General features: G+C 44.8%; 1 protein-coding gene across 8 annotated transcripts in view; it reads right to left on the bottom strand.

Annotated features, from left to right (window-relative positions):
- Nucleotides 1-1,770: 1,770 nt before the first annotated feature.
- Nucleotides 1,771-23,273, bottom strand: part of BRD9 (bromodomain containing 9) — an 88,041-nt gene continuing 66,538 nt past the window's right edge. For 7 of the 8 annotated variants that reach the window (XM_040434131.1, XM_040434134.1, XM_040434133.1 and 4 more), the window contains 3 exons: nucleotides 10,814-10,916; nucleotides 10,492-10,659; nucleotides 1,771-2,060 (listed from right to left, as the gene is read on the bottom strand). In XM_040434131.1, the coding sequence (XP_040290065.1) occupies nucleotides 1,972-2,060; nucleotides 10,492-10,659; nucleotides 10,814-10,916 (360 nt within the window). In that variant the 3' untranslated portion in view covers nucleotides 1,771-1,971. The remainder of the gene's footprint in view (nucleotides 2,061-10,491; nucleotides 10,660-10,813; nucleotides 10,917-23,273) is intronic. The other variant, XM_040434136.1, reaches the window with a different exon arrangement.

Genomic DNA, 23,273 nt, shown 5'->3' with positions numbered 1-23,273 from the left:
TGGTCAGGGAACCCACCCAACTCTTCCCTGACCGGCTCCAGGACCCTAAACTGGCTTTCTTTTTCCTAGAAAGCTTCTGGATACAAAGAAAACCAAACATTCCTGGAGCCTTTTAACACATGAAGTGCTGGAAACTTGGTGCAATGTACACACCATCCAGCACTTTCTCTGCAAAACATTGTGACACCCTGTCACACTATCCATAAACTGTTTGTGGCCTTTAGACCCAATAAGAACAATCTTGCTCTCATCTGTCCATAGAATGTTGTGTTACTTCTCGTTAGGCCAGTCAATGTGTTCTTTGGCAAACTGTAACCTTTTCAACACGTCTTTTTCTCAGCAATGGTACATTACGAGGGTTTCTTGCAAATAGTTTGGCTTCACGTAGGTGTCTTCTGACTGTTGCAATGCTCACAGGTAGGTGAAGATCTTTGATTTCCCTGGACCTTATCAATGGATGCTTCTTTGCCATTCTTGGTTTTCTATGATCTACACTGATGGTAGTATTTCTTTTCCTACCACATTTTTCGGGTTTTGTTTGCCATTTTAAAGCATTGGAGATCATTTTAGCTGAGCAGCCAATTCTTTTCTGAACTTTTTTATGTTTTCCCCACTCCAATCAACTTCTTGATCAAAGTTCTTACTTATTTTGTGCAATGTCTGGAACGACTCATTTTACTCACTGAGCAAGGGTTAAAACCAGCAGGTACAACATTTGCTGCCCTCCCTAAGGGCCATAATTGACACCTGTTTCTTCAGAGTGAACAACCTCACTTAGGCTACTTTCACACTAACGTTTTTTTGCGGATCAGTCAGGGATCTTCAAAACCGCTTCCATTACAATAATACAACCGCATGCATCAGTCATAAACTGATCCAGTTGTATTATGTCTTATATAGTCATGACCGATCAGTCATGAACACCATTGAAAGTCAATGGGGGGCGGATCAGTTTTCTATTGTGTCAGAGAAAATGGATCCGTCTTGCTCTGCGCCACAGAGGACAGAAAAACGCTGCTTGCAGCGTTATTCTGTCCGCGATGGGAGCGCAACCAAACGGAATGGAATGCATTTTGGTGCATTCTGTTTTGTCAAGTTCAGTTTTGTCCCAATTGACAATGAACGGGGACAAAACGGAAGCGTTTTCATCTGGTAGTGAGATCCTATGACTGATGGCAATAGCAGAATTGAAAACACTAGTGAGAAAGTAGTCTAATTGAACTCCACACTGCTATTAATTGGAACACCCCTTTCATTAAATGAGTCAATTACACCCAATTAGCAGCATGCATGTCATGTCTGTTAATTGCCCATTACTCGGCTACACCTAATCATGAGTTTTATCCCATGTTGTATTATCTTTTCTGCCAAAACAGTAATTAAACACATTAGTGATGTTAGACTGCTAATATTTGTCACATGACTGTGGAGGAGTAGTATATTAGCAAAGCTGCTCCTTTTTCAAAATACACTGCACATATACCTTGAGAAAAAGAAGACAAAGTAAGTTTATACAAAAATATTTTAATTTCATCATAACATGAAACTACAAGATACTGCTTAAAATGGTATATGTAGATATACATTAGATATAGCACAGCCAAAAATGTTTTGTCTAATTGCAGATCTTCTCTTTGCCGATCTGCTGAGTGATCGGCTCTTCCTGGTAGGATGTCTGCCCTTAATATGGTATCGTTATTTCCTGCCAAAAGTGCCAGACATAGCAGTCTGAGTGAGCCAGATGTTCAAGAACTTCTGCCTCCCTTCCCCTGTCACAAAATAAGCCTGTGGTTGCTTCCATCTTACCTGGTCTACCACTCACTGTAGGATTTTTAGGATGAGGAGGTGGTCACTGGATATTCAGAGGACTTATAGGCAGGAAAGGAAGAGGGGCGGCAGGAATGAAAGCACAATTTCTACATATATTAGTATTACACAAGAAGATAAGAACAATAAATACAATACAAGAAACTAATTATTTTCAGGCTCCGGAGACTGTAGGAATTCGTAGGGGTCTGGAATGTCTTGCTGTTCTCCAACACTGAGACGGGAAGGGCTACCTATATTTAAAATAAGAGTAAAAGTTTAAAAATTAATCCATACAGGAGCCTGCTTGAGGGCTGCCTGCGGGAGTGTCTATTCCCTTTGTTCTTTAATTGCGGACATAGCTATTTTTATTACGTCACCTCTTCATAAATGTGTCCCTATAAGAGCACAGGAAGTACATTCATACAGACGTGTTCTCATGTTTGCATCTAAAACAGGAGTGAGTGGTTACGTGTGCACCGAAACACATGAACAATGGAGAATCAAAAGGAATCTCACTCTTCACAAGCAAACATGCATCTCTTCATTCATGTACCTTTCTCACAACCACATGTAATTGCCACCAGCAAAGTACAACACAACAATACATCTTCATCACAAATTTGAATATACAAATTATGGCTAAAGCAAATTCATATTAAGTCACTGATACCGTTAATGCTCCATAAGACCTAATTCAGACGCCAATAAGTACTGTCCATGTCATATGTAAAAATGGACCAATTTAAGTAAATGGTGCAAGTCAGAAATCAAAAACTGGAGTGGTATACTGGGTATACGCCTATATAAACAATCGAGCAAATAATGTGAGAATAGGCGCTAAAACAAAATAATAATAACTTTATTATATGTCTGGTTAAAATGAAGGGTATCACCCGTCAGTGTAACAACAATAATCACTGACTGATACTAAGTGTGTGAGAAGGAATTAATGACTACAAACAGCGCCACCATCTGGAGCACTAAATTAGTCTCACAGACTAACTAACACTTATAAAGGGGCTCAATACGCCACAGGGCACAAGATGTGTAACCCAGGGTGAGGACTATAAACAAGGGGATGTCTGGTGTCCGGAGTACACCAAACAACACTCCAAACAGCGAGAGCCTGCGCGCAGACTCTCACTGCACTGAAATAGTCACAGGTGCAGGACTATGGCAGAGCACAAGCCGTCACTCCAATGTGAAATTACGGAGCAAGGATTGCCCTGACATATCCCTCAGTGGTAACAGCTCAACGCGTTTCTATGCATTAGGAATGCATTTCATCAGGAGCTATGTGCACCGAATTTAGAACAGAGCCCAGAGCCTCAGCTATGATTTTTAGACCGAGGTAGTGGACACACAGGCAGCAGTAGAATAACCTGCCTAACACCGCATTCCTCTAGTGTGAGGTACGGTGCTGTAAATCACAGACTACTGTCCTGCCTGAGCTAGCAGCCTCTAGGTTGAGGCGCAGCGTGCTAGTGTGCATGTGAATCGGCGCTGTAATGGCCGCATAATAAAAAATTTGTTAGATCCTGGTGGGAGGTGCAGTCTTTGGAAACGTACATTGGGAATAAAATTGTCCCACGTGGTCTGAGGAATCCTATTACACCGGCAGTCCGACTGAGATCTACGGATTTTCTCAAAAAGTGGGAGAGGGAATCCGTAGATTCATCTCTGAGATTAATGAAGCTCCTACTAGAGGAGGAAAAGAGTGTTGTGGCATCTCTGGAGAGGGAATTGAAGGAAGCGATTGAGGCAACCAAAAAATTTAGTAGTCATACCGACTTCAATAAAAAAGAATCGTTTCTCCGTAGAAAAATATACTGCCCAGTTGAAAGAAAAGAAACACTCTCTCTTCAATAGGGATATCAGAGACTTCAAAGAGGGCAAAATCTTTGACTATAGCAGTAAACACTCAGATGCCCTTGAGTTAGATACTGAAGTTTCTTCCTCAGAGGGTGAACTAGACTCAGAGGCTACTGGTGGAAAGCGAACAGGGCCCCAATCTGCCAGAAGACCTTATGGTGGTAGAAATAGGGGTCAGGGCGGCAGAAAAGGACGAGGGGGTAGAGGTCAATACGGTAGGGTTTTTTTTTTTTTTAGAGGATACCCCGCCGATATCCCGATACTTACTGAGGAACAAACAATGATATCCCCCCCCTGTTTCCCAGTCAGCATCTCAATTCTCACCCAGATCAGCGAGGGATGAGTTACAGGTTATTAACCTGTCTCCTCGTATTCTCACTACCATGGAGACTCAAGTTTTACAAAAGGGCCTTTCATTTGTCCCGATGCGTAGATTTGATTGTTTTGGGTGGGTGAAGGATTTAAATCTATTTGCGCGCAAACTCAAATGGCGCAAATTTTTTGTCACCCATGACCGCAGGAAATGCGAGGAATTGGGAATTGAGATGTCAGATCTGCCAGATGTCCAAATTTTGTCAGATCTGTTTGCTGAAGGATAAAGAAATCCAGGTGATGGTCCGTTCACTAAACTCAGATCACCATCAACCAAAATGCCTCCTATTGGTGACTGCACCCCTATTGACACCTTTGTGTCTATAGTGTCCAGCAAGCTGAGTCAAATTGATTCGCATGGACTTAGTAGTGATAATCTTAATGAACAAGAAAGAGGGGCTCTTTGGTTGTTGCAGCAGGATAAGGAGTTAGTGATCAAATCGTCAGATAAGGGCGGGAATATTGTTATTCTTGGGCACGAACAATACCGCAACATGTGTATGAGTGTGCTCAAGGATAAACTCACATACGAACAACTCCCGTCTGATCCCACTCCAGTCTATAGGATGGAATTGTCCTGTATCCTGAACCAAGCCCTAGAGAAGAAACTCATTGATAAGACTGAATTGGCCTTTCTTTTACCTGTACACCCAGTCACTGCGGCCTTCTACTGTCTCCCCAAAGTTCATAAGGGGTATGAGCCTTTAAAGGGGAGGCCGATTGTGTCTGGGAATAACTGTCTTACAGCCAATATCAGTACTTATGTGGACACCATCCTGCGTCCCTTTGTCAATAGTTTGCCCTCACATGTTAGGGATACTATGGATCTGTTGGGACGGTTGGATGGTGTCCAATGTGACAAGGGTACCTTTTTGGCCAGCTTGGACGTGGAGGCGCTCTACAGCTCGATTCCTCACGAGTTGGGCTGTGGAGCAATCCTCACGTTCCTCCAGCAGAGAGGTTAACAATACAGGGATCACAATACCTTTGTCATGGAATTGTTGAGTTTCATACTCAGACATAATGTGTTTTTGTTTGATGGCTGCATTTTCCACCAGCTCAGGGGGGTCGCAATGGGCAGTCCCTGTGCCCCGACTTTTGCGAACCTTTACCTGGGCTGGTGGGAAAGAGAGGTGTTTTGTGAGGACATGGAGCGGTTCACGAATGTGGTCCCCCTCTGGATCAGATACATCGATGATGTGCTGATCCTGTGGGGGGGCGACAGTGAGCTGTTCCTTGAATTTGTTGCAGTCCTTAATAGGAATACTCTGGGATTGTTCTTCACTTCAGAAATTGATCTGAACACTATTTCCTTCCTGGACCTCGCCATTTCACTGTCTGCTGATGGGCGTATTAGTACCAACGTTTTCAGAAAGCCCACAGCTACGAATAATCTGTTGAAATGGGAGAGTGGGCATCCTTTGGCCCTTAAAAAAGGAATTCCGAAGGGCCAATATTTAAGGGTGAGGAGGAACTGTTCTCATCTCAGTGACTTTAGAGTGGCTGCGAAAGATCTTCAGCAGAGGTTTCAGCGTCGCGGTTATCCTCAGCAGTGTTTAAAAGAGGCCTATCAGCACTCTATAAGCACCAACAGGGATCTGTTGTTGTCTCCCAAAAAGAGAGAGACACTGGTGATAACATCGTGAGGATCATCGGGACGTTTGACAGTGCCCATGAGAGGGTGCGCCATGTTCTTGCTGAACATTGGGACATACTCAAATCTGATCCAGATATTGGGTGTCTGATTCCAGCTAAACCCTCAGTCACATATCGGCGCAGCAACAATTTGCGGGACATGTTGACGCATAGCTTACACAATAGCCCCCGACCGCAATCATGGTTACGAAACCCGCTTACAGGGACATTTCCTTGTGGATCCTGCAAATTTTGTGGTTTCATCAACAAGTCCAAGAGCTTCACCAACAGTACTACAGATAAAACGTTTTTCACCAAGTCTTTCTATAATTGCAAGTCGGTTGGTGTCGTTTATCTAATGACATGTGTCTGTAATATCAAATACGTTGGCAAAACCATCAGAGAGCTAAGAAGACGGATCGGGGAGCATATTCTTGACATCACGAATCTCAAAGACACTCCAATTGCACGCCATGTTCTTGATCATCACAGAGGGAATGCATCGGCGGTCAAGTTTCAAGTGATCGACTCTGTGAAGTTATCACCCAGGGGTGGCGACTGTGATCGCATGTTGTTACAAAAAGAGGCGAGATGGATTTTTTCTCTAAACACCATTAAACCATCTAGCCTCAATGACGCGATCTCATTTGTCCCCTTTATACAATGACAAGACTGCTTTACCATATCGTGCATTGTCTTAAATCAGGAGATTCATATTGATCCATCCATTCATGTGAGCATATGCGGCTGCTCGTTCACATACATCTTTCTGTTATGATCTTACCCCATTGTATATTAACGATAAGGTTTCCGTGCTGCGGTGATTGTATTTAAGCCGCCTTGTTAATTCCCTTACATATAAATGCGGCGCTTCTGCGCTTCCCCTGAGACCCACTGAGTTCCTCCTTCTGTCAGCCATTGGTTTACCCTGTGCCGAGCCTCCTGGCCGGATTGGCTGTTAGACGGAGGCGTGTCTAGCAGGGCGGGGTTTCACCCTGTAAATTTCGGCGTTCTGTGGGCCGCTTTGCGGCCATTACAGCGCCGATTCACATGCACACTAGCACGCTGCGCCTCAACCTAGAGGCTGCTAGCTCAGGCAGGACAGTAGTCTGTGATTTACAGCACCGTACCTCACACTAGAGGAATGCGGTGTTAGGCAGGTTATTCTACTGCTGCCTGTGTGTCCACTAGTACTGGAGGCCATATCTCCAGAAGGATATAGATACTCTAGAGCAGGGGTGCACAACCTTTTCTGGTTGGGGGCCACATTGTCAGACTGAAGGAATCCCAAGGGCCGAAAATAAAAGTTATAAGGGTATTAGAAACTGAAATACTGTATTTATGGTGCATTGTACATACAGTATATATCATACATGTCTGGTTACACCTCCAGGATTTCCATCTAGTGGGAAAATACATGAAAAATACATGTGAGCAGCCACAAGACATAGACATACATGCCTGTCACCAGATGATTGGGGGCCACACAGAATAATATTGAGGGCCGTATGTGGCCCCCGGGCCGCAGGTTGTGCACCCCTGCTCTAGAGAGAGTTCAGAGAAGAGCTACTAAACTAGTACATGGATTGCAGGATAAAACTTACCAGGAAAGGTTAAAGGACCTTAATATGTATAGCTTGGAAGAAAGAAGAGACAGAGGGGATATGATAGAAACTTTTAAATACATAAAGGGAATCAACTCGGTAAAGGAAGAGAGCATATTTAAAAGAAGAAAAACTACCACAAGAGGACACAGTTTTAAATTAGAGAGGCAAAGGTTTAAAAGTAATATAAGGAAGTATTACTTTACTGAGAGAGTAGTGGATGCATGGAATAGCCTTCCTGCAGAAGTGGTAGCTGCAAATACAGTGAAGGGGTTTAAGCATGCATGGGATAGGCATAAGGCCATCCTTCATATAAGATAGGGCCGGGGGCTATCCATAGTATTCAGTATATTGGGCAGACTAGATGGGCCAAATGGTTCTTATCTGCCGACACATTCTATGTTTCTATGTTTCTACCTCGGTCTAAAAATCATAGCTGAGGCTCTGGGCTCTGTTCTAAATTCGGTGCACATAGCTCCTGATGAAATGCATTCCTAATGCATAGAAACGCGTTTATTATTTTGTTTTAGCGCCTATTCTCACATTATTTGCTAAATGGTGCAAGTCACACAAATTTCTGACATGGACAAATTGAGACGTTAGCAGCATATACCACTCTCGGCTGTTTTAAATTCACCGATTTAAATGAATGTGTTCAGAAAAAATAAAAAAAAAGATTGCACCCAGACACCATATGAACATCCAGATACATCCATGTTAACTGCCAAATGATTCAGGCCCTAGGATGGTCATGTATAGGGCAGTCAGGCTACAGCATCCACATGCAGAAGGACATTAATTGTCGGGCTGCACTGTGTACGGGCACCCTAATATAGCATTTAAAATACAACTCGGAATTGAATGCATTACACATCCCTAGGATACGCTATCCATGTATGACTGGAGGGCCCAGCTGCTGTGATCTCCACTGATCATGATAATGAAGGGGCTGCAGCAATCCACACCATGCCACTCTGGTCTAGGAGCTGTCTCTGGTGTGGCAGCTCATCTCCATTCAAACAAACATGGCTGAGCTGCAGCAGAGGTTTAATACCACAAACAGCACCCCCTCTCATTCATGTGCCGTCTTGTATAAACTCCAAGGGGGCACAGCTTGTCACCCATGGGGTCTCACTGGTTGGACCTGTTGCACACTGACACCCCTTTAACAGAAGGCTCCAGTCTAAAATCAAAGATGAATTAACAATTTGTGTCCCTGGGTGCTGCTTACCTGCAGACTGTAAATACCATATTTCAGCATCATCATTTTCCAAACTACACAAGATAGTGGTTGATCCTGGCACATATTTCCCCATGCATTAACATTACTGGCCTGGGAAAATGTGTGTAAGACCATCTCATTTTACAATAAAAGGCATCTATACTGGCAACAGTGTGGCTCAGTGGTTAGCACTGGCGCCTTGCAGTGCTGGAGTGATGATAATGTCTGTAAAGCACTGCAGTATCTTGCCCTGCTAAGTTGGTGAAATAGCCCTTCCTGCAATACCTACATGCGTATCTAGTCCTGAAAGACGCTGGACACGGATTCTCATCAGGGAGGGGCCGCTGCTCTCCGAGTCATGTGCACAGTATGACCTTGCCTGCGGCTAGGGTTCGGGAAATGCAGAGTTCTCTGTTGCTATGATTCTCCTTGTCCCCCTGTCCATTCTGCAGCAATCACACGGCACTTGGCCTCCTGCGTGCACCTGACAAGCACAGGAGATTTTCTTGCACTCACTTCCACTGTTTGTGTCGTGCCGCAGAAGGGACTTGTTGACGACCAGAGGCAGCAGGAGTCACCAGAAGATATAGCACTGGCAAGCAGATGTCCCCCACCTCTCTCCTGGAAGTACAGCTGTGTGTAAGCGTCACTACTTATAGTAACTGGAGCAGAAGACTTGAGGGGTTTAGTAGTGACTACTGACAGACATGATGGACAAGGGCATTGTGCAAACTGCTGGAAATGACAGAGCTGGCAAATTCTCTCAGCTATTAGGGGAGCAGAGGGAAGTAATGGACAGTTGGACAAGAAAACCAGCCTGGCACTGAAATGTGATAAAAGAAAGAACTCTGCATGACGTATTAGGGACCTGGCTGAGGTAACTACAAGGAAGTGCCCACCTCCTTGCCTAACTAGATTTTGCACAATGAACTTTTGAAATGAAACCTGGCTTTATCTCCGTCCATATACAAGTTAGTGTCACAATAGGGGCATGATTGGAGCTGTCTTTGTATGGAGAGTGTTATGGCAGGTTAATGAATTTACAGCATAAAGTTGGAGGTACACAAAGGGGTACTCCGGGAGCCTGTGGCTAAAATGGCTCTTTTAACTAATGTGTGGAGAGAAGACAGTACGAGCAGTACTTTCTGTCACTCTACCGATTCTGAGATCCCAGCTGGATCACTTCCCGACTGGCTGCAGGTTCTTCCTTTCCGTCTGCATAAGGAAGATATAGCTTCCAGGAAGAAGAAAAAAGTGCATTCACTCCCAACATTTCAGGAAGACACAGTAGCCAGTCAGGCGGTGACATGATCCCAGCCATGATCGCGGAGCAACGGAAAAATAAGTACTGCTTAAACTATCTAATCTCTATGGGTAGCTGAGAGAGCCGTTTTAACTACAGGCCCTGAGAACCTCTTTAAAGCTATTCTTACATCTGCGGCATGGATTCCGGCAGACTTTTTTGGCAGAGAACAGCCTGCTGGAATTCTCCAGATCCAGCACTGCCGGATGCAAGTGGAATGCCCGCTAGCCCCATAAACTACAACAGTGGTCCAGCAAGATCCTTCCGCAATGCAGTAAATATGCAGAGAATCGGCTGAACCAAAAAAACTGCAATTTGAGTCCAGACAATTCCCAGCACTCTCTGCCTGAATTGGCGGACGAATCTCAGTGATGCAGATTTGAAAGTAGCCTAAATTCTACCCACACTCAAATAATATAACTATAATAAAATATTTACTATAATAATAATAAAATAATATTTTTTTGGTTTCAAAATGTCAAACCCTGCTATCACACGTCTCCTCCAAGTGTGGTCATTTCAAAACCGGACTAGAGCTCCTCTTAAAATTTAAAAATAAGTCATGGCAAAAATATATCTATGCTTTAAGGTAGAGAAAGTCTTCTTTTTGCATTTAAGTCAGCAAAAGCAGAAATTCACATTCAGAGCATGAAATAAGAAGGCATAAAGCTAACCAAGATGATGATGATCTCTTTCCGAGTTGTTGGATAAAGAACTTATATTGGAAGACGGTCTAGATCCAACTCTGTCATTGTGTACGTCATGAAAGTCGTGCAAGAGTTTAGCTGCGTCATCTAAGTTAAGATGACCATCATCGTGGTCAAGCTCCTTCTTCACTTTTCCTAATGGTTTACATAGAAAGGGAAAAAAAAGTTCCTTTAATATTACACATGGACAAAGCCTAGTTAATGGATATTTGTAACAAGAAAGTACTGAAGGATTGATCAGAAAAAGCAAGTGTTATATTACACATGTAAATGTGCAGTGTATACATACCTAGAGAATTTAGCATGGACATTTCAAGAGATACATCGGAATAGGCCTTCATGGACATAAAGTCAAAAACAGAATTGCTGCCATCACCCACAGATTCTCCAATCTAAAGAGGTGGAAAAGTAAATACACTTTACAAGTCTGCAACAATTGTAATTAAAAGGGAAAATTATGTCTCAATTTGTCACAATTTTAAGATAACTGCTTGCTGTCAATGAAAACATACTGAGATAGCAACCTGTTAGAAACCAAGTACTGCTCTCACCTAGGAAGCAGATAGAATCCTGTCCAGTGCAGTCTAGTACCTCCTAACCAGGCATGCATTTTTGGAGGCCAAAAAAAAAAGGCGCAGAAATTATTTGCATATTCGAACTCGTGATAAATGGGGCTATTTATTCATTAAAAATTTTTAATTTCTTTATAACCAGGAAAATGTAAAAAAAAAAAAAAAAAAGGGAAAACATAGTCTGTGTATAGAGCGATGAGAAGGCACAGATAGTGAAAAAAACGTCCCTGCCATCTGTCCCTGAATAAGGGCAGTGTATAATGCAACTGAAAAATGAATCAAGCCAGCAAAGGAAGCAATATGGACAGCCACAATAAATGAGGAAGTGCCTTGTGTTAAAGTGTAACTGCCATTTCACTACCAGAAATGAAATTCCTAACATATGTGATGTTTAAGGGAAGATATTCATGAAGCTTTATTTTAAGTTAATTTTACTTTTCTGATGTCTGTATTCAGACCTTAGCAACCCTATTTCTCTGTGCCTCAGCTATTTCACTTCCTAAGATGGCCTCTGCTGCACATACAGCTAACCAGAGACAGACAACACCAATCAAAATGCAGATAACCTCCCCCACTACCCCAAAGCAGTGTGTATCCTCTCACATACAGCTAAGGCCTCTTTCACACTTGCGTTGTCCGGATCCGTCGTGCACTCCATTTGCCGGAGGTGCCCACCGGATCCGTAACAACGCAAGTGAACTGAAAGCATTTGAAGACGGATCCGTCTTCAAAATGCATTCAGTGTTACTATGGCACCCAGGACGCTATTAAAGTTCTGGCTGCCATAGTAGTAGTGGGGAGCGGGGGAGCAGTATACTTACCGTCCGTGCGGCTCCCGGGGCGCTCCAGAATGACGTCAGAGCGCCCCATGCGCATGGATGACGTGATCCATGCGACACGTCATCCATGCGCGTGGGGCGCCCTGACGTCACTCTGAAGCGCCCCGGGAGCGTAAGTATACTGCTCCCCCGCTCCCCACTACACTTTACCATGGCAAACAGGACGTTAGCGTCCTGGAAGCCATGGTAACCATTCAGAAAAAGCTAAACGTCGGATCCGGTAATGCGCCGAAACGACGTTTAGCTTAAGACCGGATCCGGATTAATGCTTTTTAATGGGCATTAATTCCGGATCCGGCCTTGCGGCAAGTGTTCAGGATTTTTGGCCGGAGCAAAAAGCGCAGCTTGCTGCGGTATTTTCTCCGGCCAAAAAACGTTCCGGAACTGAAGGCATCCTGATGCATCCAGAACGGATTTCTCTCCATTCAGAATGCATGGGGATAATCCTGATCAGGATTCTTCCGGCATAGAGCCCCGATGACGGAACTCTATGCCGGAACACAACAACGCAAGTGTGAAAGAGCCCTAACCAGAGACAGACAAGACCAATCAGAATGCAGATAACCTCCCCCATTACCCCAGAGCAGTGTGTATCCTCTCACATACAGCTAACCAGAGACAAGCCCTGCAATTACATATAATCAGTAAGAATTTGTTTTAGCATCTTAAGGCCCCTTTTACACAGGCGAGTATTCCGCGCGGATGCGATGCGTGAGGTGAACGCATTGCACCCGCACTGAATACCGACCCATTCATTTCTATGGGGCTGTTCACATGAGCGGTGATTTTCACGCATCACTTGTGCGTTGCGTGAAAATCGCAGCATGCTCTATATTCTGCGTTTTTCACGCAACGCAGGCCCCATAGAAGTGAATGGGGTGAAAATCGCAAGCATCCGCAAGCAAGTGCGGATGCGGTGCGATTTTCACGCATGGTTGCTAGGTGACAGTCTATTCACTGTATTATTTTCCCTTATAACATGGTTATAAGGGAAAATAATAGTATTCTGAATACAGAATGCTTAGTAGGTGATCAATTGAGGGTTAAAAAAGAAATAAAAAAAATTAACTCACCTTCTCCTCTTGTTCACGTAGTTCCCGGTCTCTTCTTTACTTCTTTAATGATGAGCTGTGGGCTAAAGGACCTTTGGTGACGTCAGATCACATGCTCCAATCACATGGTCCAGGGTTTGGGTACCAAACATGAGTGATTTTTCTCACGCGAGTGCAAAACGCATTACAATGTTTTGCACTCGCGCGGAAAAATCGCGGGTGTTCCCGCAACGCACCCGCACATTTTCCCGCAACGCCCGTGTGAAAGAGGCCTAATAGTCACATTAAAAAGTTTAGGAACCATTTTGGGGTACATATAGTGTATTAAATAACTTTTTAGTTTTAGGGGGAAAGGTAAAAAAAAATGCAATTTTTACATTATTTTTTTTTACGGTGTTTACTGTGTGGTAAAAATAACGTAGTTTTATTATGTGGGTCACTATATTAATGATGATGATGTCACATTTCTATATATATTTTTGTTACTATCTTTCTCTCCTCCTGTCAGCTCTGCAGCTGCTCCCTCATTCTCCTCCAGACTGACAGGAAGGGGGAGGCTGCTTTAGCTGCTCATAACTCTGGTTTGGTACCAGCTAGAGATATGGGCTTTGTTTAAAAGCCGACATTCCAAGCTTTCAGACAATACCAGCAATATGTTCAGTACAGGGGAAGATATCACTGATAGAAATCGGGATTCTGTGAATGCAGCTGAAAGTGAAAGTAAAAGCAGATTTTACCTGTGATTATTCCGGACACGATTTCTAACAGTGATTTCACCTCTGTTGCCTTAGCATTCTTGTATGAAAGCCTGGAATGTCATCTTTCAAACAAGACCAGTTGCATATTTCTAGCTGCTACCATTCAGGAGATATCACCATCTAAAGCAGCCCTCCCCCCCTCCACTTTCTGCCCGAGCCCAGGCACTCAGGGCTGCACTCCTCCTCCCAGTGCTCTGCCTGTCTCTTCTTTATAATACAGAAGAGACGGCCTGCACATGACAACGCTGTGAGAATAAAGCATGCTCAATTTGAAAGTGACACACATTTCTGGGTGTTATTATGAGGTGAAACTGATAAAGATTAAATTATAAAGCACAAAAGCATTTATACAACAAGGTGTACTATACCATTAGGGTATAAAAAAAATGAAACGGCAGTTACACTTTATCTTTGTCTACATGATAAATGCCATCAATATCAGAACAGTGGGGGCTGACATTTAACACCCCTGCCGATCAGCCGTTTGAAGAGGCTGCAGTGCTTGTACGCTGCAGTTGCAACGGTGAGCAGGTAAACAGTGAAGATAATGCGGTCCTCCTACAGGCGCTGTGGTCTCTTCAAACAGCTGATCAGCGGGGGTGCCAGGGTTAGGTCCTCAATATAAAAAAGCAGACAACCATTTTAAGGCTACAGCTATATGGCACCTTTGGTCATGCAACAAGAATAATGGAATGTTGCATTCTGACATCGCATGTAATGACCGCTGGCGACTGATCACACTGTTACATGAAACTGCTTAATTTTTGTTCACAAGTTCTTTTCCAGAATCAGCACACTGCCAGTTCAACATTTAGATGCAATACCACACTTAGCCCAGCTATACAGTATGTGTAGCTGAACAGAAAGACATCTAGTTGAGACCTGAGCAGAAGATCCGGCAGGTGGTCTGAGCGCTATGGAGAGCTACGCAAGTACAGACTCTTCCCTCTATTAGGTCAGCACCCAGCAAGATTTCCAAGATAGCACTAAAGGAACACACCCTAGAAACGAATGTTAAAAATCTAGAAATATAGTTGCCTTTGTTTTCAGGTCTGCGGAATTTTAATTTGTATAACATGCATATTTTCTGAAATACTATCTGACAACGAGCCACACCAGAAATTCGGCGGGAGATTAGGGAGGTTAATAAGTGGCTAAAGAACTGGTTTAGGAAAAAGGGATTTGGGTTCTATGAGAACTGGGCTGACTTCTCTGTCGGTTACAGGCTCTATCGTAGGGATGGGCTGCACCTCAATGGGGAAGGGGCAGCTGTTTTGGAGAGATGATGGTTTGGTGGAGTGTTTAAACTAGGGATTGGGGAGGAGAGTAAGTACATTATAGGAAGGTGAGAAGTGCAGACAGAGACCGGGGGCAAAGTAATGGAACTGGGGGAGGAATGGAAGGCGGGACTAGCAGAGTTCATAAGGAGAGGTGTAGGGTAAAAAAAAATATATACAAAAACTTCTTAATTGTATGTATACTAATGCCAGAAGACTGACTAATAAAACTGGGCAACTGGAATTAGTGATGTGTGAGGAGGACTATGACATAGTGGGAATAACTGAGACATGGCTGGATGATAGCTATGACTGGGCGGTTACCATACAGGGTTACAGTCTGTTTAGAAAGGATCGTCAAAACCGGAGAGGGGGAGGGGTCTGCCTTTACGTAAAGTCCTGTCTAAAGCCCACAGTCTGAGAAGATATAAGTAAGGGACATGAACATGTGGAGTCACTGTGGATAGAAATACAAATACATGGAGGCAAAAACAATAATAAAATACTAATATAAGTTTATTATAAAGCACCTAATATACCAGAGCCCACAGAAAATCTACTTCTAAACAAGATAGAAGAGGCGGCAAACCATAATGAAGTCAGTATTACGGGGGACTTCAACAAACCATATATAGACTGGGAAACTGAAACCTGTACATCTCAAAGGAAACAGGCTCTTGGCAATCGCCTTTCCCAACTGGTTCAGGATCTGACAAGAGGCATGGCCATACTGGACTTAGACCTGACAGAACAACAGATGGGCAGGTTGTGGGACACCTGGGAAATGGTGATCATAAAATAATACCCTTCCAATTGTCATTCAAAATAATTTCTTCAGGGAGGAACAAAAATACCAAACTTCAAACCAGCTGGGGAGGGCGTGGCCAGCAGCCAGCATGTAAGCACGCGTCTGAGCACAGCTCCGTTATCCCTCAACAATCCTGCTCCATCCTGACAAGCTGCCGACCCCTGGAACAGAGTGGACAATGTGCAGGTGCAAGAGAAGACCCCGCACGCCGACCATGGGTCCCAACAAGGCACAAGCGGCTGCCGAGCGGCTTAAAGAATACGCCCGCTCAGACGCCCAAAATGGCGCCGCGGCCGGCACTCCATCACGCGCTGCTCTCACCCGCGGTCAAGCCGCTCAGCAGGTGGAGGCGGGAGACATCGCTGAGCCAGAATTCACCTTAAAGGCTGCCTATCAACAGCTGCTGGTAGCTATCTCCTCGTGCCAGTCCTCACTCACAGGAAAGTTAAAGAAGGTGAGAGTAGATGTGAGCCTGCTCCGTCACGATGTGCAGCAGCTGAGAGACCGGGTCAAGCACACAGAGGACCGCGTGTCTGCTCTGGAAGATCTGACCAGACCTATGACGGAGAAAGTACAGGAGCTGGATCGCTCTGTGGGTCAGTGGTAGGGATCGACCGATATTGATTTTTTAGGGCAGATACCGATAATTTGTGAACTTTCAGGCCGATAGCCGATAATTTATACCCATATTCTGTGAAATTTCATAAAAAATAAAATTAAATTCCTACACACATCTGCGGAAAATGAATATTTTTATTGTTAATGTGTAGTTTTTTTTTTTTGTAAATCTTTCTTTTTTATTTATACTTAATATTTTGGTGTTTATTTTTTACTAACTTTTAACCCCCTTAGGGACTAGAACCCTTGTCCTATTCACCCTGATAGATCTCTATCAGGGTGAATAGGATCTCACACTGTCCCTGCTGCTCTGTGCTTTGTGCACACAGCAGCATGGAGCTTACCATGGCAGCCAGGGCTTCAATAGCGTTCTGGCTGCCATGGTAACTGATCGGAGCCCCAGGCTTACACTGCTGGGGCTCCTATCGGAGGAGGAGGGGAGAGGGGACCCTGTGGCCACTGCCACCAATGATTAAAACTGGGGGGGCTTGGGTGAGGTGGCGCACTGCGCCACCAATGTTTTTAATACTGGGGTGGGGGGCGCACTTCGCCACCAATGATTAATACTGGGGGGCCACACTGCGCCACCAATGAACATAAATCTCTCATTTATTCATATACAGGAGGCGGGAGCTGGCTGCAGAATCACATAGCCGGCTCCCGACCTCTATGAGCTGTAGCTGCGATCCGAGGCACCTAAGGGGTTAACTACCGCAGATCGCAGCTACCGCTCATAGAGGTCGGGAGCCGGCTATGTGATTCTGCAGCCAGCTCCCGCCTCCTGTTCAATTTGAATGAATGAGTAAGTCAACATCATTGGTGGCGCAGTGGCCACAGCCCCTCCCCTCCTCTTGTCTTCTCTCCTCTCATTGGCGGCAGCGGCATCACAGGGGGAGGGAGACACTGTGCTGCTGAGGGAACACGAAGAGCGCTGAGAGCAGCACGATCTGTGTTCCCAATAAGTTATCGGAATATCGGCAAAATAGATGCCGATACCTGTCAAAATCCTGAATATCGGCCGATAATATCAGTAAAACCGATAATCGGTCGATCCCTAGTCAGTGGCAGCAAAAATGTGATGACCTAGAAAACAGGTCCCGACGCAACAATGTTCCTTCCGGAAAAAGCTGAGGGCCGTGATCCCGCCGCCTTCCTAGAATCTTGGTTCAAGGAACAGTTTCCAGAAGCACCTTTTTCTCCTGCATATGCTGTGGAGAGGGCACACCGTGTCCCAGCCAAGTTTCCTCCACCTGGGGCTCCTCCTAGACCCCTGCTGGCACGATTGCTAAACTGGAGAAACAGGTATCTCATCCTCAGCCAGGCCAGGAACAAGCAAGATGTCAGACATGACAACGCACAGGTTTCACTGTTCCCGGACTTCTCCGCTGACCTTCAGAAGAGAAGAGCCACATTCGTCGCGGGCAAACGCCGCCTTCGCGACTTAAACCTCCAGTATTCCATGGCGTATCTGGCGCGGCTCAGGGTGGTGGACGGCGACAAAACTGTCTTCTTCACTGATCCTAGGGAAGCAGAGGACTGGGCCTCAAAGAAATCAGGACGCCCTGGTCCACGCTGACGCGTCAATTGATCACCATCAGCAAGTATTATTTTCTCCTCCTTTCTGTTTCAATGGGCCATGGCTAATGGCTTCTTGAGCTAGATGTTTTATACTTTACCGCTTTTCCGAGTCTTAACATGCTACCTGCTTACCTTATTGCCCCATCTACTTAGTGGCAACCAGCCTTGCTGGACCCACAAGACAGACCCATTTAGTCTATGGGGGCTACCTTCTCCTACAATGCTGGACGCTTTGCCTATGTGACATGTTGTTATCCATCAGTGTTGGCAGCTTAACATACCTTTGCTGAAGAGGGGAGGAGCAACACTTGCGTAGTTATCACATCTACCTACGCTATGCAGGTCCCCATGTTATCGGCCACTATGTTAGTCGGTTATGGTTCAGACGATTCCATGTTTTTATTGTTAATGTTTTGTAACATGTTCGTAATTGTTCAAGTATACTCACCTCAAGTATGGTTATTCCACTTCACAATAGTTGCTAGGGAGGCATTGACGTGTGGGGATCAGGTCCCTGGATGTTCAGAAAGTGCAACCTGGGCGAGTGTATATTTCCCTGATATACTGCTAGCACACCCATGGCATCCATGAGGGTATTGTCATGGAATGTGAGGGGCCTAGGGGATCCTAAAAAGAGGATTGCGGTATTCTCCCACATTCGCTCCTTTAACCCACACATTATAGGTCTTCAGGAAACCCACCTGACCCCAGAAACAGGCAATAGGCTGAGGAAGCCCTGGGCCCAACACCTAATCAACGCATACGGCAGCTCCCACTCCAGGGGGGTCGCCCTGCTGGTCCATAAAAGCCTTAGGTGTGAGCTTCACAACTCGGTTGTGGACCCAGGGGGACAGTATATTTTCCTGTATATCAACAGTGTCCCTTATGTGATTGTCAACATATATAACCCTCCCCCTGCCTCTCTCTCCCTCCTGCAGGCGGTTACTGGCTTTGTAGCTCAATACCCTACTTCTCGTCTGCTCTGCATGGGGGACTTTAATCAGGTCACGAGTGAGAACCTAGACAGATTCAGTACTAGGGGTGACGGAGGTGGGCCTAGCAGGGATAGCGCGGTTCTCGCTAGAATCTCTCAGGAAATGGGTTGGATAGACATGTGGAGAGCCAGGAAACCTTATACGAGGGAATACTCCTGCTTTACCCCAGCCAGAGGTGCCTTGTCTAGAATAGATTACGTATTTGGTAATGCCCCGGTATATACTGAGCTAGTTGAGATACGTTATGGGCCTCAGGTACCCTCTGATCATGCACCGGTCCTAGCCCGGAAAGGGCTGCAAAATGCGTATACATGCTTTCTGGCTGTCTCTTTTCGGCTTGAATGATAGAGTCCCGTATCAGCTAAAAATGTTCTTAGAGGTTCAGGGCGACTCAACAGACGCCTTGTTGCTCTGGGAAACCATGAAGTCATATCTCAGGGGGTGCCTCAAGTCGTCCATTTCCTATGTCAAGAAGGACACGCAGCGTAAAGAGAATGATTTGCATGCCAGCTGTAGGGAGGCCGAAAAGGCATTCACGGAATCCCCCACCGAGGAACGTAGGATTGAGTGGCTCTCCAGAGGGAGAATGTATATGTTGCATCTGGAGGAAAGGAGCAAACGGAAACTTTTCTTCCTTAAGCAACAATCGTTTGAAACAGGAAACCAGGCTGGGAAGCTGCTCGCACACATTGCACGCAGCAACACTGTGGCTCCCCCAGTACTCCGCATACAGGATGCTGATGGGCACGTGGCGGAGTCGGACATACTGAAGTGCTTCCGCAACTTCTACAGGGACTTATATGGCTCTGCTGTAACACACTCGTGGCATAAATTGGAGGCATACCTCCGGGAGGTGTCTCATCCTCGGCTAGGTGACCTGGATAGAGGTCTCATGGAGGAGGATGTTACATTGGAGGAGATAACGCGAGCTATCACGTATCTCCCGTCAGGGAAAGCGCCCGGCCCGGATGGCATCCCGATTGAGGTTTACTCTAGATATGTAAATAACCTGGGTCCACAGCTCTTGAACGTGTACAAAGCCGCGCACTCCCACGGATTCTTGTCGGACTCTATGTATGAAGCCACAATAGTAGTGATTCTGAAACCTGACAAGGACCCGCTGGACTGTGGATCTTATCGCCCAATTTCCCTTTTGAACTTGGACTATAAAATCCTGACCAGGATTCTGGCTAATCGATTGAACAAAGTAATCACGTCAGTGATTCACACAGACCAATCTGGCTTTATGCCTGGCAGATCCACTTCCGATAACATTAGGAGAGCCCAGGTTGTTGCGCAGATAGGCGCATCTGAGAAGGCACAATGGGCCCTGGCCTCTTTAGACACTGCCAAGGCCTTCGACTCACTAGAATGGCCCTTCCTGATGGTCGCGCTTAGGAGCTTTGGTTTTGGCCCCAAATTTGTCAAATGGATTGAAACACTGTACAACAGCCCCACTGCTAACATTCAACTCAACGGTAGCCACTCTGACACGTTCCCCCTACACAGAGGCACGAGACAGGGATGCCCACTGTCGCCTTTATTATTTGGGATAGCAATAGAACATCTGGCCCTTAGATTTAGACAAGATCAGGTATATGTAGGTGTCAGTGTGGATGGTAGAGAGGACAGAATAGGATTGTACGCGGATGATTTGATCTTGTTTATGTCGGATCCAGAGGTGACTCTTCCCAGAGCAATCGCGATCATAGAACGTTTCGGTCGGTATTCTGGTCTGCACAGAAACTGGGCCAAATCTGCCATTATGCCCCTCTGGCCACACGACTGGCCCTCGCATCGCCACAACCTGCCTGTAGTTGATCGATTTAAGTACCTAGGAGTAATAATAACGAAAGAGCCGCATTTATCTTACACCCTGAATATTGAACCTCTAGAATCTGTATTCCAAGAAAAGATGAGGACCTGGGGAGCCCTTCCATTGTCCATCATGGGGACTGAATCTCGTAAAAATGGTGCTATTACCTATACCTACTGTCCCACGCTTGCACGCCGGTACCCCGGGGATTTTTCAAGCGCATTCACGCTTTGATCGCCTCATTCGTTTGGGGCAAGGCCAGAAGGAAGCTCTCACTATCGGTCCTACAGAGGTCGAAGCTGCAAGGAGGAGCGTCTCTCCCAGACTTCTTTCTCTACTTTATAGCGAGTCAATTAAGGTTCCTGAGGCATTGGATCACGAATACCTCACTGCCCAATGTTGAGTTCTACCTACATGACCATTTGCGTGTGTCCACGCTGTGGCCTGTCCTGGAGGGCTCCGGCCCTCTGCGCAGAGGCCTCCTCCCACTTCACAAATTAGCACAACAAGTTTGGCAGGCTTCTAAGCTAAATGTATACAAAGACTTGCCTGATGCAGTGGGACAATTCGATGTTCCCTCACCTGGCACAGTTGGAGGGGGTATCTGAGTGGAGACGCCATGGTGTCTTAACACTGGGAGATGTATATGAGACAGGGTGGATTTGATTTAAATCACGATTTAAATCACTAGTCAGTAAGGCTTGATTTAAATCATAGTTTTCTACATAAAGACTAATTCTTGCTGGTATAACTTATAATATGCAAGTAGATGAAGATTTAAACAACTTTTCATATTAGTTTGATTAGGTTGATTCTGCATTCATAGGTTTGTAGAAGTTAGGATTAAGGTATTTTTCTCAACTCTGTTCTTGTTATAACATTTTTGCTGTGAAGAAGAGGCATGTGATCTCTGCTGAGTCAAATTCAGTTTTGAGAACTGCAAAAGTAAACCAAGCATCTGTGATAATATCTTGTAGGCAGAGAAACTGCCCAATAATCTTACAAAAACCTCTGGAAGAGCATGACATTGTGAATGGATTAATGGAATTTATTTACCAAAAAAATTACACATATAGAAACATAGAATGTGACGGCAGATAAGAACCATTCGGCCCATCTAGTCTGCCCAATATACTGAATACTATGGCCCTATCTTATATGAAGGATGGCCATATGCCTATCCCATGCATGCTTAAACTCCTTCACTGTATTTGCAGCTACCACTTCTGCAGGAAGGCTATTCCATGCATCCACTACTCTCTCAGTAAAGTAATACTTCCTGATATTACTTTTAAACCTTTGCCCCTCTAATTTAAAACGATGTCCTCTTGTAGCAGTTTTTCTTCTTTTAAATATTCTCTCCTCTTTTACCTTGTTGATTCCATTTATGTATTTAAAAGTTTCTATCATATCCCCTCTGTCTCGTCTTTCTTCCAAGCTATACATGTTAAGATCCTTTAATCTTACCTGGTAAGTTTTATCCTGCAATCCATGTACTAGTTTAGTAGCTCTTCTCTGAACTCTCTCCAATGTATCAATATCCTTCTGGAGATATGGTCTCCAGTACTGAGCACAATACTCCAAATGAGGTCTCACTAGTGCTCTGTAGAGCGGCATGAGCACCTCCCTCTTTCTGCTCGTAATGCCTCTCCCTATACACCCAAGCATTCTGCTAGCATTTCCTGCTGCTCTATGACATTGTCTGCCTACCTTTAAGTCTTCTGAAATAATGACCCCTAAATCCCTTTCCTCAGATACGGAGGTTGGACTGTATCACTGATTTTATATTCTGCTCTTGGGTTTTTACGCCCCAGGTGCATTATCTTGCACTTATCAACATTAAATTTTAGTTGTCAGATTTTTGACCATTCCTCTAGTTTTCCTAAATCCTTTTCCATTTGGTGTATCCCTCCAGGAGCATCAACCCTGTTACAAATCTTTGTGTCATCAGAAAAAAGACACACCTTACCATCGAGGCCTTCTGCAATTTCCCTGATAAAGATATTAAACAATATGGGTCCCAGAACAGATCCCCGAGGTACCTCACTGGTAACAAGACCATGGTCTGAATATACTCCATTGACTTTAACCCTCTGTTGTCTGTCCCTCAGCCACTGCCTAATCCATTCAACAATATGGCAGTCTACGTACAGCCTTATTCTACATAATTAAAAAACTAATCTTTATTTCATGATGGAATAACCTTTGGATGGTAATATATTTTCCTCAAAAAGCATTTTATATTAAAAAAAAAATCCGATTTAAATTAAAAAAAATCATTGATTTTTATCCACCCTGTATGAGAGTGATCAGTTGCGCTCATTCTCACAGATTCAGGAAAAATTTAAGGTACCTCGCACTTAATTTTTTTTCTCCAGCTGAGGCATGCACTACAGGCGCAGTTCCAGGGTGCGGAAAGGAGCAAATCTAACTACC

The sequence above is a fragment of the Bufo bufo genome, chromosome 5 (assembly GCF_905171765.1).
Source record: "Bufo bufo chromosome 5, aBufBuf1.1, whole genome shotgun sequence".
NCBI classification, from domain to species: domain Eukaryota; kingdom Metazoa; phylum Chordata; class Amphibia; order Anura; family Bufonidae; genus Bufo; species Bufo bufo.
This window is presented reverse-complemented; position numbering and strand designations above follow the sequence as displayed.